The sequence below is a fragment of the Aegilops tauschii genome, chromosome 7 (assembly GCF_002575655.3).
Source record: "Aegilops tauschii subsp. strangulata cultivar AL8/78 chromosome 7, Aet v6.0, whole genome shotgun sequence".
Taxonomy (NCBI): Eukaryota; Viridiplantae; Streptophyta; class Magnoliopsida; order Poales; family Poaceae; genus Aegilops; species Aegilops tauschii.
In genome coordinates this window covers 85,911,668-85,930,328 of record NC_053041.3, presented here as the reverse complement: position 1 = coordinate 85,930,328, position 18,661 = coordinate 85,911,668, and the positions used below count along the sequence as shown (strand labels likewise).

Sequence of the window (18,661 nt, the reverse complement as noted above, 5' to 3'; positions counted from 1 at the left end):
TGACATATTTTTGATGGGAAATGATATAGAATTTCTGGTTAGCATAAAAGGATACTTAATAAGAATTTTTCAATGAAAGACCTCGGTGAAGCTGCTTATATATTGGGCATCAAGATCTATAGAGATAGATCAAGACGCTTAATTGGACTTTCACAAAGCACATACCTTGATAAAGTTTTGAAGAAGTTCAAAATGGATCAGTCAAAGAAAGGGTTCTTACCTGTGTTACAAGGTGTGAAGTTGAGTCAGACTCAATGCCCGACCACTGCAAAAGATAGAGAGAAAATGAAAGTCATTCCCTATGCCTCAGCCATAGGTTCTATCATGTATGCAATGCTGTGTACCAGACCTGATGTGTGCCTTGCTATAAGTTTAGCAGGGAGGTACCAAAGTAATCCAGGAGTGGATCACTGGACAGCGGTCAAGAACATCCTGAAATACCTGAAAAGGACTAAGGATATGTTTCTCATTTATGGAGGTGACAAAGAGCTTGTCGTAAATGGTTACGTCGATGCTAGCTTTGACACTGATCCGGATGACTCTAAGTCACAAACCAGATACATATTTATATTGAATGGTGGAGCTGTCAGTTGGTGCAGTTCCAAGCAGAGCGTCGTGGCGGGATCTATGTGTGAAGCGGAATACATAGCTGCTTCGGAAGCAGCAAATGAAGGAGTCTGGATGAAGGAGTTCATATCCGATCTAGGCGTAATACCTAGTGCATCGGGTCCAATGAAAATCTTTTGTGACAATGCTGGAGCAATAGCCTTGGCGAAGGAATACAGATTCACAAGAGAACCAAACACATCAAGAGACGCTTCAATTCCATCCGCGATCAAGTCAAGGAAGGAGACATAGATATTTGCAAAATACATATGGATCTGAATGTTGCAGACCCGTTGACTAAGCCTCTTCCACGAGAAAAACATGATCAGCACCAAGACTCCATGGGTGTTAGAATCATTACTATGTAATCTAGATTATTGACTCTAGTGCAAGTGGGAGACTGAAGGAAATATGCCCTAGAGGCAATAATAAAGTTGTTGTTTATATTTCCTTATATCATGATAAATGTTTATTATTCATGCTAGAATTGTATTAACCGGAAACTTAGTACATGTGTGAATACATAGACAAAACGGAGTGTCCCTAGTATGCCTCTACTTGACTAGCTCGTTAATCAAAGATGGTTAAGTTTCCTGACCATAGACATGTGTTGTCATTTGATAAAAGGTATCACATCATTAGAGAATGATGTGATTGACATGGCCCATTCCGTTAGCTTAGCACTTGGTCGTTTAGTATATTGCTATTGCTTTCTTCATGACTTATACATGTTCCTATGACTATGAGATTATGCAACTCCTGAATACCGAAGGAACACTTTGTGTGCTACCAAACATCACAACGTTACTGGGTGATTATAAAGGTGCTCTACAGGTGTCTCCGATGGTACTTGTTGAGTTGGCATAGATCGAGATTAGGATTTGTCACTCCGATTGTCGGAGAGGTATCTCTGGGCCCTCTCGGTAATGCACTTCACTATAAACCTTGCAAGCAATGTGACTAATGAGTTAGTTGCGGGATGATGCATTACGGAACGAGTAAAGAGACTTGCCAATAACGAGATTGAACTAGGTATTGAGATACCGACGATCGAATCTCGGGCAAGTAACATACCGATGACAAAGGGAATGACGTATGTTGTTATGCGGTTTGACCGATAAAGATCTTCGTAGAATATGTAGGAACCAATATGAGCATCCAGATTCCGCTATTGGTTATTGACCGGAGATGTGTCTCGGTCATGTCTACATAGTTCTCGAACCCGTAGGGTCCGCACGCTTAACGTTCGATGACGATTTGTATTATGAGTTGTGTGTTTTGGTGACCGAAGTTTGTTCAGAGTCCCGGATGAGATCACGGACATGACGAGGAGTCTCGAAATAGTTGAGAGGTAAAGATTCATATATTGGAAGGTAGTATTCGGACATCGAAATGGTTTCGAGTGGTTCGGGTATTTTTCTAGAGTACCGAGGGGTTACCGGAACCCCCCGGCGGAAATCATGGGCCTCATGGGCCATAGGAGAGAAGAGGGGACAGCCCACAAGGGGGAGGCGCCTCCCCCCAAGTGGAGTCCGAATAGGAAGGGGAGGGGGCGCGGCCCCCTTTTCCCTCTTCCTCTCCTCTCCTTCCCCCTTTCCTCCTTCGTTGGAAGGAAGCGGAGCCCGAATAGGACTAGGAGTCCTAGTCGGTTCCCCCCCCCCCACCTATGGCGCGCCCCTTGGCCGGCCTCCTCCCTCTCCTCCTTTATATACGGGGGCAAGGGGGCACCCGATAGCACATTAATTGTTCTCTTAGCCGTGTGTGGTGCCCCCTCCACAGTCTACTCCTCCGGTCATAGCGTCGTAGTGCTTAGGCGAAGCCCTGCGCGGATCACATCACCATCACCGTCACCACGCCGTCGTGTTGACGAAACTCTCCCTCGACCCTCTGCTGGATCAAGAGTTCGAGGGACGTCATCGAGCTGAACGTGTGCTGAACACAGAGGTGCCGTACGTTCGGTACTTGAATCGGTTGGATCGTGAAGACATTCGACTACATCAACCACGTTAATATAACGCTTCCGCTTTCGGTCTACGAGGGTACATGGACACACTCTCCCCTCTCGTTGTTATGCATCTCCTAGATAGATCTTGCGTGATCGTAGGAATTTTTTTTTTGAAATTGCATGCTACGTTCCCCAACAAGATTACCCTATCTCATAAATTGTGACAACAGTCGGGCTCATAATGGTCTGTTCTTCCAATGATCGCTTTGTAGGATAGCATATTGCTTATACAAGCCTGAGAACACATTAAGATGAAAGTCTGTCTGTCATACAGTTTGCGAGAGTAGTGCATCTCCAATGGAGTGGATTAGTAAGGTTACTCTCCTCAGATTACTAATAACTTATTTTCCCATGTCCTACTTCACAGTATCTCTGATCAAATAGGTTGGATTACCATCGGGACTACTCATGTGGGTCTCATACCCATCTTCTTCTAGATTGCATGTTGCCCTTTGAACTGCTTTCCCTGACAAGCATTGTGTGATTGTCAATGTTCATAAGGATAGCCGAAATTAGGTTTTTAACCACCGGCAAGTCCATCAAAAGCTCTCAAAGCCATTCCGTTTGAGTGCAAGGTTTTTCTAATGATGTGAGTATTGCTTCCATCATTGAAGTAGTTAAGATGGTTTACTTGCAAGACTTCCATGAAACAAGGCCACCTCCAAGTGTAAACACATATACACTTATGGCCTTCCTCTCATCAACATCAGAAATCCAATTTCCATAACTACACTGTTCAAGTACAGCCTGAAGTCCATGACTCGTAGTACCTTTTAGATATCGCATAACTCTTTCAACAATATGCCAATGTACATCTCCCAAAATTAGAAACAACCCGGCTTAGTTTGCTCACATCAAACATGATCTATGGCCTCATCGCACAAGCTAGGTACATGAGTGAACCAATAACTTGAGACTATCTCAGTTGACCTTTAGCTAGTCCTTCGAACTTTCAGATCCATATACTAGGATCATATAGTGTTGGAGAAGGTTTGCAATCCGAATATCCAAAGCAACTCGAAATCTTCTCAACATATTGGATTGCAGAAGGGTATAAGCACACCCTTAGTATTTCACTAACTTGTACACCTTTCCTTCTTGACCATTCACTACAAAGCCATCTGTTTGTTACATGTAGATTTTCTTGTCTAGCTCTCTGTTTAGGAAAGTTGTCTCGGCGTCCATCTGATGAACGAGAAGACTATGTGAGGCGACCAACGAAAGTAGCACTTGAATGGTTGTGAGAGTTGCCACATGTTATGTAAGCATCAAAGAAATATTCGTCTTCTTTCTGGGTATATAACCCTTGGTCAGAAATCAGCCTTGTACTTTTCAATTGTACTATCAGACTTACACTGCGTTTGGATGTCTTCATTGAAGTCATGAAAACTGAATTGGTATTCTGCTGGCAGCAATGCAGGTGTTTGGCTGGACACCAAATCTGTATTGGAAACTTAAAGACAATTCAGCTCGTTTTGGCTCCCACGTAAAATTCCCTCCCACAATTCAGAGGCTCGCCGCTCCGATTTTGACCAAAATCACTCGCTCCTGCAAAATATACCGTTTCACCTTCGCGGCCACGAACAGAAGGAGAAAAAGAAGGGAGAGAAAAGACTTATATTTAAAAACGAAGGGAGTACTTGATATTAATATATTCTTTCTTTTTACATGAAGCACTTGTATTCCATTAAGACACGACTAAATTGCCGGTTACAGCATGGGTCATATTATCAGGATAGTTTGAAATCCAGTGGTTTGAAACTGCAACTGGTAATCCGGTACCAAAAGCCGCCAACACATGTACTGGCTTGTTACTTTCACGTGGTGTGTGCACTGCAATAGAAAAAAAAAACGGAAGCTAGCTCTCCCCTCACCGCTTATAGAATAAAGTCTCCTCCTCGCTGACTCACCAGTTATTTTCTCGTGTAAAATAACAGAAATCCACCGAGAGTTCGGTTTTCCGTTCCGTTTCCTTTCCGGAAAGAGAAAGAGCGCCCCTCGCCTCCGGCGACCGCCATGGTGGACACTCCCCGTAGTTCCGCCGACGGCAGCGGACGGGGAAAGGGCGGCGGGAAGCGCGCGTCGTCGTCGTCGCCGCCGCAGCCCCCGTCCTCCGCCTCTCCCATCAAGCGCTCCAAGGTGACTCTGGCCGGACTGGCCCCTCCAATCCAGCAGCGCGAGAATTCGGTGTCAGTTTGGACCTTGGGCGCCTCGGGTTGACCCGACCTCGCTTCGCAGGCGGACGCGACGGGGAAGGGGAAGGAGAAGGAGAAGGCGGAGGCGGACAAACCCCAGGAGAAGGCGCCCGTCGCCGCGGCGGCGGCGGCGGAGAAGGCGACGACGAGCTCGAGGCGTGCTGTGGAGGAGGAGGCGTGCAAGGCGCTCGCGTCATTGGCCGCGCAGAACAGGCTGGCTGCGGCGGCGACGGGGTCGCAAGCGAGGCAGCCGCCCAACCAGGGGCCGTGGGCGAGGCTGCTGTCACAGTTCTCGGAGGTGCGTGAATTGGGGTTGCTGACTCATTGGTTCTCCATTCTCTTCAAGATTATCGTCAGACTCCATTTTAGAGCTCGTTGGGGGCGAATGCTCTGTTTCTTGGTGATTCTTGGCGTTCATTTTAGAGCTCGCTTGCGTTCATTCTTGATGCTGTCTGGCTGCAGATATCTAATCTAGCATCTGCTGGTCTTCAAGAATCAAGATTTCCCCCCTGTTTTTAGACCAAGTTACAAGATTTCCCCTGGTCTTGATGATTGCAGTTCAATTTTGTAGGCATTGTTCATGTAGAATTTTTCTTGCGGGTGTTAAAAGTTGTTGGTGTCTGAATTTGTTGGGGAATATCAACGACCATCATGCCTGATTCAGAATTAACCAACCACTCACAGAAAGGTCAAGTGTTAGTCAACTCGTGGTGAAATGAAATTTTTCTTAGCTTGAAGATGCAACTTAGAGTTGCATTGCAGGCCGTTTTGTCTAGTCTTGCAAATTTTGTTCTCAACACCTCTGTGAGAATTTCAGCATCTCAAACATGAAATGCATCACAGGAATGTGAAATGTGAAATGCATTACAGAAATGTGAATTTCAGCATCTCAAATGTGAAATACATTACAGAAATGTGAAATGCATTGGTTTCTTCTTAACTGTTGACTCTAGTGCATTCCTTCTTTATTATCATCTGTGCATGTTCGCGAATCACCTTAATCACTACCTGATAGATACCAACGATCACTATCTGATTGCAGATTCCTCATCTCACCATCAGTGACCGTCCATGTCCTATCAGTTTCAATAGCGCGACTCTATGCATGTTGCGGCACCTTGAGGTACATACTGTTAACCTTGCTACCGTTCCTTGCTTTGTTGACTATTCGACTTTTTTTGCGTAAACATTGTGCTGCTTTGCTTTGTTCTCCCAGGAATCGGGCCAGTGTCTATTAGATGTCACAGGAGAACAGGGGTGGGTTCAAGTAAATCGTAGGAACATCATCAAGGGCACCACAACTCCCCTTGCCGATGGGGATGAAGTTATCATTTCACATTACAAGAATGCCTACGTATCCATTTCTTATCATGTTTTGTTGCTACACTTTACTTTACCCCTGTCTGTCCTCTGTCCTGCTTCCATATATTTCATTGATTATATGCTACTCCGACAATGATAAGTAAAAGCTACCAGATTTGTTAGTTTGACTATTCTCTGAAATCAAGGGGAGTTAGCCTTAACCTGCTGCCAGATTTTCCAGTATCTTTTAAATGGCAATGAAGCGCCGATCTCTGTATCAGCTGGAGAGAATAACCAGGGAGTATCTCAAACTTTTAAGGATGGATTGAAACGAGGAATTCTTTGTCCAGATGCTATTCAAGTTACTCTTGACAATTTCCCCTACTATCTTAGGTAATTAATATGCTACTTGTGTTTAGCTCATTTGTTTCAACAGCTATCCGTTACTTAAACACTTTTCTCTGCATGCTATGCCATGTGAATGAAACATTTTGCACTATTCTGTTTATTTGCATCCCACAAAGCTGAGGGCAAAGCAAGGTCTCCCTTTTCTGTATACTTTTGGTGCTCAAGTTGTTTAACTTAAAGCAAGGTCTCCCTTTTCTGTATACTTTTGGTGCTCAAGTTGTTTAACTTATATATATTTAGGCAAAGAAAATTGTTTACAAAAATGTTTGTTTGAATCACCTTTCCTCTCATTATTCATCAAACCATCTTTCCTTTTTTTTATGCAGTGAGAATACAAAGAGCAAACTCTTGACAACTGCATCCATACACATGGAACACAGGGGGAAAAGGTTCATCAGAAGTTTATGGGGAATTTCGTCTCTAAACCAGCGAATTCTGTTATCTAGTTCATCTGGTATTTTTCAGCATTTCTCTTCTCCGTTTTTGATATTTACTAAGGCCACAGGACCAGGTGGCGGCAATTTTCTAATGCTTGCTTGTCCAGGGAGTAGTTAACTATATTTGCACAAATATGCTTTTCTAGGGACCGAAATTTATCAGGAAACAATTGTAAAGGCCCTTGCAAAGAAGTTTGGTGCCAGACTTCTCATTGTTGATTCTCTTCTGCTTCCTGCTGTAAGTTATCCATGAGTTTCCATTTCAATATCAATCCAAACATAGTAACTAAGCAACTTGTACTCTGTGAATGCCGAAGCAATTTATGCATTATCTGAGAAATAAAATTATGTTCAGGCCAGATGTACCAAGGTTCCAGAATCGCCCAATGGTGTAACTTTTGGAAAAGGTTTTGGTACCCTTTTTTTATATTGTTTATCAGCTTAAATGTTACCATAACCTTTAGTGAAGCCTTTATATATACTCTTTGTTGTGCAGGGAGTAGGGTAAAGTATATTGGCCCAATTACAAAACCTCCCTTTCACACATTTCTGCACAGGTAGCTTTGTAGCCTTGTGTTTCTGTTTCACTTTGACATAATATTTGTGCATCCTGGATCTCCTTTGTTCTTTGTGCTTTTTGGTCATATTTGTTACATGAGTATGTTAGCCCTGCTGATTGCATGATTATGTTAGCAAGATAATTTCCTTTGGAATTTTACATCGTAAATTTGGCTTATTCGCAGGGGGCCAAGTAATGGTTGTCGGGGCAGAGTGATGCTTGCCTTCGAAAACAATGTCAGTAGTTTCCGTAAAGTTGGAGTTAGATTTGACAAGCCGATTCCGGGTGGTAATGATCTTGGGGGTTTGTGCGACAAACATCATGGCTTCTTTTGCCCTGGTTAGTCTGAACTTGCTGTGCAATGGTCATTTTGGTTGCCTACTCTGATTTGTGATTAACTGTTTGACATTTCTCTAGTTAATGAACTTCTCCCAAGCTCTTCTAGTGATAAACAATTTGGTACAGACGAGTTAAATCAGGTACCTACTGTTTTGGGTGATCATATTTATGTGAAATTTAACCTTCTATAGCCTGCAGCAACATTGTTTCCATTGCCTTTCAGGTCATTTCGGAAGAAAGCAAAAGTAGCACTTTGATTGTGTTCGTTAAGGATTTAGAGAGAACGCTGACCAGAAGTCCAGAATCACATGAATCACTAGGGAAGGAACTTCCACCTGGTGTTCTAATAATTGCTTCTTACACTTGGGCAACCAGCCAGATAGATAAGGTATACTACACAGTCCCCTTTAGGAAGTAAATTGAAATTTAGCACAAGGATTAAGATGCCGTGATATCGGGTGTTTTTTAGGTAGGGAAGATTGATTAGATAGGTTGACACATTTATAGATAAGGTATAGTACTACACAGCAGTCCATTACATTTGGTGTTCTGCTAAAGCACAAGGTTTTTTAGGTAGAATAGGAAAGATTGCTTAGATAGGTTGGCACACCTATATTTTAAAAACGATCGGAACAGGGGTGAGTGAAACGTAGGATAGCCGAGATCACTAGGCTAGCTCAACTCTCAAGGACAAACACCTAAGACAAATCTTTTTGTCACATGAGACTAAACCTAAGACAACTCTTTTTAATATTTCACTAGCTAATATGTGGTTTGAGTAACATTGTGGCACATGAGACTAAACCTAAGACAACTCTTGCCACCGGTGGATTCTGAATTCACTAGTTAACATGCAGCAAATATTCATTCCCCTCGGCTCCTCTCTTCTTGTCAGCTTTGTATCGTTCTGTTGAATATATGTAACACTGTTTTTTTGTACTTATTTTTTACCTTCAAGATTGCTGACGCTGGTCTATTTTATAGTCACCTCCAAAAGGATTATCTTTTCCGGCGCTTGGTAATGACGCCCAGGCCCTTATTAACTCTTTATTGGTAAAAATTAATACTTATTTATATTAGAGTTTGTAGGCATGGTGTAGAATGCTTGAGAGCTACTCTAACTAATGCTATGAAAAATGCAGGGGTCTTCTGGAAGTAAATTGCAAGAAAGAAACAATGATTACTCAATAAAGCATCTAACTAAGCTTTTCCCTAACAGAATTTACATTGAACCTCCGAAGGTAATGTCACGGTTTTATCTGGTTTCCCATATAAACCGGCTCCATTTCTTTGAATAGAGATCAACATACAGGCGGGATTCCTCCCCCCTGGTGACATATTCAAAAAACTTCTGTTAACCATTAGCTTGCAGATGGTACTTTGTCTAATCTAGAGATTCGTGTTTTTTCTTAGGACAAAGCACAGCTATCATATTTGAACCAACAAATAAGACTTGATGCTGAAAGCCTTAGAGCTAAAGCCAATGTTCTTAGTATTCGCAAGGTAAGCTGCAACAAGGAGTCTCTGTAGAAGGTGACGGGAATTTTTTTGTGCGACCCTGGAAGTACATATGTAGCAGTGTTTGATCGAGAAAACTTAATTGCATGGTTTCATTTCTAACTTGCTATATGATTGAAATGTGAACTTATATGGTTATATGTATAGCGCTCCTTGCACAAAAGCAATTCTGAAAAGAATTTTATGGTGCTTTACTTGACTATATATTGCTTTTAATGATTTACATGTTTTATGCCCTTCAAGTAGTATTCCCTTGCAATCAATCAATGTATCAAAAGAAAGCACCTATAGAGGTGGAACAACAATTGCTAGAATGGTAGCATTTGGTACCTTCAATTATTAATGAACTTCGGTAGTGATACTTTGGATAATTATTATATGATTCTTACATTGTTTTATAATGCAGTTTCTGACCCAATGTGAAATTGAATGCCACGATGTTGAAGAATTGCCAATTACGGACCGACTACTGACTCATGTTGGTAAGTTGGTTCTTCCATTGTCAGTCATGGACCAACTGTTAGTATTTTATTTTCAGTTCTATAGACATGTTTACTGAAAACTTATGATTTTCCGATTTTCAGATGTGGATAAAGTTGTTGGTTATGGGATTTCTTATCACCTTGAGCACGATAAACCCAATATGGATGCCAAACCTGTACTTCCAACAGAAAGGTAAATAGACTATGCTAATGTCCTACGAGTATTACATATCAAAATAAACTTGAATTAGGTGTTTTTGTGGAATACCAAGTTAGCTTTGTGCTTACAGTCTGAAGCATGGACTCGAACGTATACAGAGCGAGAGCATGGCCAGTAGTAGCTCAAAGAAAGCACTGAAGGTGTCCTCCGCCCCTATATCTAGCGAGCTATTTAAAAGTCTAAGATGCTTAAATTCATCTAGGTTTTTATTTTATTTTATTTTCAGGACGTGGTCACAGAGAATGAGTTTGAGAGAAGCCTTCTGTCGAATGTTATTGCACCCCATGAAATTGGAGTAACCTTTGACGATATCGGAGCCCTGGAGTGTGTAAAAGACACGTTAAAGGAATTGATTATAACTCCTCTAAAAAGACCTGAATTGTTCAGCAAGGGGCAGCTATTAAAGGTACTCGATCATGTACATTCAGCTAAGGGCAGCTCTCTTAGTGGATAGGCCGTACAACAATTTTAAAATTATAAATCCGGTTGCCTTCCAACATGATTAATATCTATGGTTACTTTATTGGCCAAAACAAGATATGCAGAATTTTAATTATTTGCTCACCAATATAACTGCAGTAACTAGCAGTTAGCTAGGATGCTTGATGTAAAGACTCAGGGTTCTGTTGCTGTGGCATTGTTTTTTAAATAATCAGAACTGTGCCTGCCATTTTTTTATATTGGGAAATGGGGAGATAAAAGAAGTATATGTACAGCTAGCTGGATATTGTTTTACATGAAAAATAAATTTGTGAAGGTTAATGAGTCACTGCATTGAATCCCTTTCATGTTGGCAGCCTGCGAAGGGAATATTGCTCTTTGGACCTCCCGGCACCGGTAAAACAATGCTCGCAAAAGCAGTAGCCACAGAATCAGGTGCAAGCTTTATGAACGTATCCATGTCAAGCATCGCGTCAAAGGTATGTTAGTTGAATCAAAATAACAAATTGGCTGCCCCTGCTCTTGTGTGCGCTTTCCGGCCTGTTAAAGCTGGTGCATTTTTCTGTCGTCTTGTTTTCAGTGGTTTGGGGAAGGAGAGAAATATGTAAAGGCCATTTTCTCTTTGGCAAGTAAACTATCTCCTGCTGTAATATTTCTTGATGAGGTGAGCAATCAAGTCTATAATAATCATTTTCTTTTATGCATGGTTTATTAATTATGCTCACATCCTCTTCTGTATTTCTTTTTTTCACAGGTTGACAGCATGCTAGGAAAGAGGCAAAATCGAGAAGAGCCAGAAACCACGCGAAGGATGAAAAATGAATTTATGGTGAATTGGGAGGGGTTGCTTACTAAAGATGACGAACGTGTAGTGGTTCTTGCAGCCACCAACAGGCCCTATGATCTTGATGAGGCGGTCATTAGAAGGTTACCTCGCAGGTAGCATCTATCTCCCTATACTACATGACAAATCTTGGTGTCCTCATTGGCTCTTATCAGGCGCTGATCTGACCGGTGTTGGCAGATTAATGGTGAACCTTCCTAATGCGCCGAATAGAGAGAGGATTTTGAAGCTGATACTGTCCAAAGAAGCGTTGGCAGAAGATGTGAGTCTTGAGTCAGTTGCCAGTATGACTGATGGATATTCAGGAAGTGACTTGAAGGTATGTTGATGTTGGTGTTGGTGTTGGTGTGACTCTCTTATGCTCTTGAGCAGTGACATTGTACTGCCAAAGCCGAATTCTCATTGACCTTCCCCTTAATTTCCCCCAGAATCTCTGTGTGACAGCAGCAGGGCGGCCCATTCACGATCTCCTAGAGAGAGAACAAAAGGTTTGAATAGAGATCAACATACAGGCAACACACACACACACACACACACACACCGGTGTGGCTGAATTCATACTGTTTTTGTTTTTGTACAGGAGAAGAGTCTGGCGATAATCGAAGGTAGGCCTGAGCCTGCGCTGCTTACAGCTGACGACATCCGGCCTCTTAGAATGGACGATTTCAAATCGGCCCATGATCAGGTGAGGATCAAAGCACTAGTTGTTTGAAAACTTGCTGGCAATAGGTATGTTTGTTACTGCTTGCTTATTGACCATGTGATAACCACGTTGCATGATTTGCTGCATAGGTGTGCGCTAGCGTGCCACTTGACTCCGAAAACATGAGGGAACTTATTCAGTGGCACGACCAGTATGGCGACGGCGGATCAAGGAGGAAGAGCAAAGAACAGGCCAGCAGCTACTACATGTAGTAGCTGTATGTAGGTAGACATATGTAGAGTAGCTATACCAATAGTATACTGCCCTGGAGAGAACAGTCGGGTTTTTCGCTGCTTCCTTGAGGAATGAGGAGCGGCTGCCTCCGACACTCCCACCTAACTAGATATCTAGGTTGATGATTTGGATCCAGGTCGACAGCTTCTTACGGCGATCTGGATCTGTTCCTTTGGCTATGGATAGGCCTTGTCAAAAAGAAAGAAAAAGCAAAGGGATGCCTTGCTTGCACAGCCTCAAGTTGTACCTAGTTTTGTTCTGTGGCCCCGCAAAATTTTGAGTTGTATTTGTAACCCTTTTGTGGTCCGGCAAATTTTGTTCGGTAGTGTCGGGCGATCTGTTCATTCTTGTATTCATTGTGCATGTTAATTCATTCAGCAAAGATTTTTTAGAAACAAATTCATTTCAAGTACAAAATTGGAAAGCATATATCGCGCTCTTTGTATTCCAGTTCTCATGTAATCAGAATTTGAAAAGCCTGGAGCTGCGTTACCAAGGTAACATCTGAGCAATTATTTTGAGAATCCTGGAGCTGCATTGTACTGGTTAAGACACTTGTGCAATTATATCTTGAGTCACATCTACTATATGTAAGAGAGAAAAGCGTTGCAATTATTTCAGCTTTCGATTACACATCTACAGAATCAATCAGTAAAGAAAAGTTAAGGAAACTCATTGAGAAGATGAGCCTAGTTATATATATTTGCGCTAGGTAAATTATATTTGTGTTGCCACTAGCTCGGTGAGACAAACATGACAGCGGCCTCTAAAATGGCATTGGGTCACTTTTGCAGAAACAATTTATAGTAACCTAAAAGCATTTTTTTGTATAATACAGAACAAACATAAAAAATTCAAATTTCATCGAGTCATGGGGCATAATTATAATGGACAAGGTTTTAAATTTGAAATAAAAGATGTATGCATGTTCCGGTCGTAATCGGTGCCAATCCAATTCAATTGGTGTTCTGTGTGAACCAATCCTTACTTGCAATAACATCACCACCGATGTCACTAACTAGTAAAACTAATCGTCAGCCCGTGCAACTGCTGGCTAGTTATTTAACATACAAAGATCATAACCCCTTGATAACATATTCACCATTATTTTAGCAAGTTAGTAGTATGTGCCAAGCTTGTTCAACAATTTTTTTATTTCATTTGTTATATTATATGATGTGATACTTGAACTATATAAAAAAGCATAAATGCCAACCAAGTAAGCACACATGTAAATTTGAACTAAAATCAATATTTTTATAAAAAATGAGTACTTAAAAAATAGTAAGAGTAAATGTTAAATAGTTGCAACATTCTGGACATCACTCTGGGCCTTTCTTCACGTATGTAAGCACCAAAGGGATCAAATAATTTTAGGGCCTCTGTGGAATGTTTGGTTTCATAGACATTTTTATGGACTCTGGTCTTTAGGATCCCCCTCTAGTTCTCTCCATATTTCTCTTACTGTTCCGTTAAATTATGTGCTCATTTCCTATGAACCATCCAAAGGTTTCACCTTCCCTACAAAATATGAAGGTTTCAGCTAAAAAATTGTTCTGTTAAGGTATATTGTTGGAATCAATAGTGCATGCATTCCAATCATATGCTGTTCTTATTCCTACATTGCATTGTCATGTCTTAAAATTTGGCGTTCTCACACATGATTATTTGCCATGGGGTATTCAGTTAATATATATGAGTCATGGGAACTCACAAATGAGAGAGCAATTCCAAAAAATCAAAGAGGTCAAATAAAAATCAGGCGACATCACAGCTTCATCAATTCGGATGTCATCCGGTACATAACGTTAGATATGTTGTCATCAATTCGGATGTATTATAAACTTCATCTAAGTTGAACTTTCGCATAAACAAATGTTGTATGGTGGTGCGCATGTTAATTTGTGCTCTCTAGATCAAATGATCCAATTATGTCTTGCGTCACATTGGTCAATGAGTGCAATATGTAGTTGAAAATTTTAAGTACACTCAAGCATGTACATTGAGTGCAACAAGTTGGAGGATATAGTTAGGCTTTCAGTAAAAAAAACGCCTAGTCTTGATGATACAGAAGAAGCCTAATTTCTGTAATCTGCGTTATTAGTACCAAGGAAAGCAAGAACATGAGTTATCTTTGCAATTGTCTTATTTAGCATGAAAAAAATGGCCACACGCTACATAAATGTGTTCTTGTTACTTATGCTCTCTCTTGCCCTTTCATATAGTTCAAGTCCCGTCATTGTATCATGGCAACTTTTTTTTTTCTATTGAGAGGTACTCTAATCTTTAGAAGTAGCTTAAAGCAGAATTACAAGATGAAATAACATGCAGGTATAAGTCAAAACATCCCTATGAATGATCACCGACCAACTACAACTACATAATTACAGTGTTGTACCTAGTATATCTTTATATATAATCTGCTACATGACAGATTTTATTAAGTCTAGCATCAGGGCGCACTAAACTAAACAATATCAATTCTGCGTAAATAACATAATTCATGAAGATCAATGCATAAAAAAAACAAAGAATGCATGAACACACCTGTAGATATTGGGCAAGCTACACAAAACAGCTGCCTTTCATATATCGGAGCAATGTTATGTTTCTTCTATGATTTGATCATGTATCGGCATGCTATAAAGAGAGCTTCAATGCTTATTGTTTCGACGTGGTGAGGTTTGTACAGACATGGTAAATTATATTGCCTTGGGAATAGGCTATTTCGGTGCAGCAAACAACTATGGGAAGCAACATAATATACATGAGTGATAAGGTATGTTGGATGAACTAACATATAATCAATAGGTAGTCTATTAATTTAATGTGAAGTTCGTTAAAAGTGGTAAAACCCAATATTTTTCATCACTCACAGAAGCTAGAACAAAATATGCAATGTACTCACTCTGTCCCAAAACAAGTGTCTTACTTTTTACTAACTTTAGTACAAAGTTGTAATAAGATTAAGACATTTATTTTGGGTCGGAGGGGAGTATGAGATATGGTAAGCAGGCCCATGCTGCAGAAGAGTTACAAAAAATGAATCACAAACTGCATATATCTACAACAAAGAGAAATGTCATAAGTATGAAATTTTTTTGGCATGATCACTATGGTTGTTACATAGCGTGTGGCCACCGTATAAAAACATAAATTATATAGTAAACATCAGCGGCTTCGACGGGTTAACCTACACGATTCGGCCAACACCATCCTTCCTAGTTGAATATTCGGTCCACATCTGAGCCTAAACTAACAGCTATGCGGCTTGGTCATGCAACGGCACACACACGTACCGCAGCCTCACGTCTATGAAACTCAAAAAATAATTGAAACGTAGTCTATGGAAACTCAATTACATGCAAGAATGAACTGACGCGACAAAATAAACATGATGAACCCCTATACAGCAAGGTTAACTCTTAACATCCCCCACCCCGTGCACAACACCACAATATATTTCTTCAAGGATTCAACGGCAACGATTGCGGCTCCAGGGTGCTAGTCTTTAGGGGCTCATGCATTAAGACTTCCCGGCTGTCATCGACAAGGTCAAGCCGGCTCCGGTAAAGGAGCGGCGGCAGCGGCGCGTCGGTGGCTCGTTCTGGCGGCGACAATGGTCGTTTGGTGGTCCATGAACCTCAATGTAATTTTTATTATGCTTGAGATGATTTGTACTTCCGGTGAATCTTTATAATAGATCTAATCCTTTTCGAAAAAAAAGAAATTTAATTGCCATGATTACGCCTCCTGACTCCTCAACCATTGTGGACCAGGTTCATCTATGGGACCAAAAAATGATGCTAGTTTGTAGCATGATCAGAACACGAAATGTAGATCCAAATCTTGTAGAGATAAGCATATTAGGATGAGTGGGCCACACAACCTCGATTCGATCGTAAATTTCCTCAGATCAGTTCCACCATGGATGGGAGATTGAAATTGAGAGGGCGGAAGAGCAGTAGACACGGCAGAAGAGCGTCCGTATGGAACAACATACAGATGCATGGGGATGGGGTGATGGAGCGACGAAGGCCGGATGAGTTCAGGAGGAGGGGTGCACGTGGGAGATTTGGTGAGCTAATGGACGTTCTTCCTCAACCTGATTCCCTGGCAAAAAAAGGATGAAACCGAAACCTATTACCCCTGCCACCTGGTCCCGACCCAGGGGCGACGACCAAACCATGAACGATTTATGAATAGAATGTGAGAAATAGAAATCACATCCAAGTATTTGAGACAAACGATGCGCTGGGCGTGCCGCCATAGGGTGCCTTGCCACATGCCACAACACAATTGTGTAGAGTGACATATTCGAGTACGGGTGAGATATAATGCAAGGTTGTGTCTCTATGACTCCTGTGAACACGATCCGGTGCTTTGTCAGATCTTATCTACGCAGCTGAGATCAGATGGTTATTTTCATCAGATTTCCCAGGATTAGCGTGGAGCTCCGTTGATGCCTCTAGTTAGTAAATACAATATGAGATAGAAGATATCCTCACATAATAGTTTGGCTTCCTCTAAACTGTAATTGGGCCAAACTCATCATAAAATTTAAATTACAGTATGATATAACTATAATTTGACTCAAACTCAGCATAGGATAGAGCAGTATGTGTTTGTACTGCAAAATGAAGCCAAATTACGACATCCAAATTTAATAAATTTTTTAATCATGTAAAGGTGCAAACATATATGTTGGTATAAAAAGTGCGTACAAGGTATGTAATATACCGAGCTTTATTTGCTGGAAAAGGATTACAACTCTATACTTTATGGAATTCGAGATAGACAATGGAACCAACAATTTGTTTTTTTACAAATTCCTACCCCACCCCCCCCCCCACCCCCCACCCATCCACCCAAAGCAAAATAAGTAACTACATTTTGAAGTGATGAAAAAAGGAATATAGAAACTTTTAGTTTGAAATAAGAAGTAAATAAAATTAGGTGTTTTACACACTCAATATGAAGTCCATAAAATAGCTAAAATGTGAAACTAATATTGTATGGAAATTAGAAGGTGAGTTTTAGAATAAAACTATGGGATCAAAGTAATCGACCGGGGGAGGGGGCGAGTGAATGGGAGCTTTTAACAAATTCTTCAAAAGCAACAAGTTCTTAGAAGAAACAAGGTAAAACAGAACTAGTAAACAAGTAATGAAGAAAACTAACATGCTAGATAGCTAAACTTAAAGGCATGCAAAGCAAAATGACTAAGTAAAGTAAGCATGAGCAAGCAAGAGGAAATGAAAACTAAGCGACAGAGCAAGCAAACACAACTAGCATGCGAATGGAATTCTTTGACGAGTGCTGAAACTTAATAGAAGTTTAAAGCAACAGAATGAAAGTACTCGGGAAGTCTTCACGAAAGGCGGAGGGATAAGAATTCTTTGAAACATGGTAAAATATAATTGAAGTTTAAAGCAACAGAATGAAAGTACTCGGGAAGTCTTCACGAAAGTGTTCGAGGAATTGCAACCCATAAGCTTAGCGAAAACACAAAGATTTGTTTGCCCAAGTTCAAAATGTTGGCATAGTTCTACGGCCTAGTTGGAGACCCACTGCGCCCATCCAGAAACCAACACATGGCACCGGTCGGATTTTCAACACTGATGCACCTGGACTGTTTTGGAGGGCAAGTCATCCAACTCCTTAGCGAGGAATTGAAACCAAGTGTCCCAAAGACTAAACTTCAACACTTGAGCTAAAAGGCTCACTTGGAAGGAGATTTCCAAGTCTTCACTCACTGAAGTAATAGGTTATGATTGGGCATACACATGGAGGCTCAATCTTACTTCACTTCGCCCCCCTCCCCTGTTAAATAGTATATTTGCCCTATGACTCAATGAAAAATAAAAGAAACTAACAAAGAAACACTATTCTTCAAGCTTCAATTCTTCATATGATATTCCGAAGACTTCAGTGTTCTCACAACATATTTTAGGGGTCATCACCCACTTGTTAAATCAAATCCTCAGGGACTTTCACCTGTGCATACTTACAAACATATTAGTCCCTTCACCATTTTGTCATTAATCATCCAAAACCCACAAAGCGGGCTGAAGGTGCAGGAAACCGTCAGTGTCCTTGATAGGGTGGAGAGCATAACCGGAGGTATCAGAGGGGATTGCACATGGGGTTTTTACCCAGGTTCAGGGCCTCATGGTTGAGGTGATACCCTACTCCTACTTTGTTTTGGATCAATGGTGGGAACGCCTTGTGTGAGGGGATTACAGATTGAGGATGGTGAATGCTACCGAGGTCTGAGCTATTGGAACAGATGTCATCAACCTACCCCTAGCCTCGCCTTATAAAGGGGGCAAGAGCTAGGGTTTACATAATATTTAACTGACCTTATC

At 41.1% G+C, this 18,661-nt stretch overlaps 1 protein-coding gene across 1 annotated transcript; it reads left to right on the top strand.

Annotated features, from left to right (window-relative positions):
- The first annotated feature begins 4,522 nt into the window (after positions 1–4,522).
- On the top strand, positions 4,523–12,802 carry LOC109781666 (uncharacterized). Its single transcript, XM_020340256.4, has 26 exons — positions 4,523–4,750; positions 4,850–5,104; positions 5,849–5,929; positions 6,023–6,160; positions 6,341–6,501; positions 6,843–6,970; positions 7,100–7,191; positions 7,309–7,360; positions 7,450–7,510; positions 7,697–7,851; positions 7,930–7,991; positions 8,075–8,239; positions 8,836–8,904; positions 8,994–9,092; positions 9,265–9,354; positions 9,776–9,851; positions 9,954–10,044; positions 10,142–10,211; positions 10,298–10,477; positions 10,869–10,991; positions 11,093–11,176; positions 11,267–11,451; positions 11,537–11,675; positions 11,785–11,844; positions 11,937–12,041; positions 12,149–12,802. Exons 1-26 carry the CDS (start codon positions 4,628–4,630, stop codon positions 12,269–12,271), a joined length of 2,967 nt encoding a protein of 988 aa, XP_020195845.1. The 5' UTR covers positions 4,523–4,627; the 3' UTR covers positions 12,272–12,802.
- The last annotated feature ends 5,859 nt before the right edge of the window (positions 12,803–18,661 follow it).

Coding starts and splice junctions, on each gene's coding strand:
- LOC109781666 (XM_020340256.4), top strand. CDS start 4,628: ATGGTGGACACTCCCCGTAGTTCCGCCGACGGCAGCGGACGGGGAAAG. Junction 6,502..6,842: donor AATTTCCCCTACTATCTTAG/GTAATTAATATG, acceptor TTTTTTATGCAG/TGAGAATACAAAGAGCAAAC. Junction 7,852..7,929: donor TCATGGCTTCTTTTGCCCTG/GTTAGTCTGAAC, acceptor ACATTTCTCTAG/TTAATGAACTTCTCCCAAGC.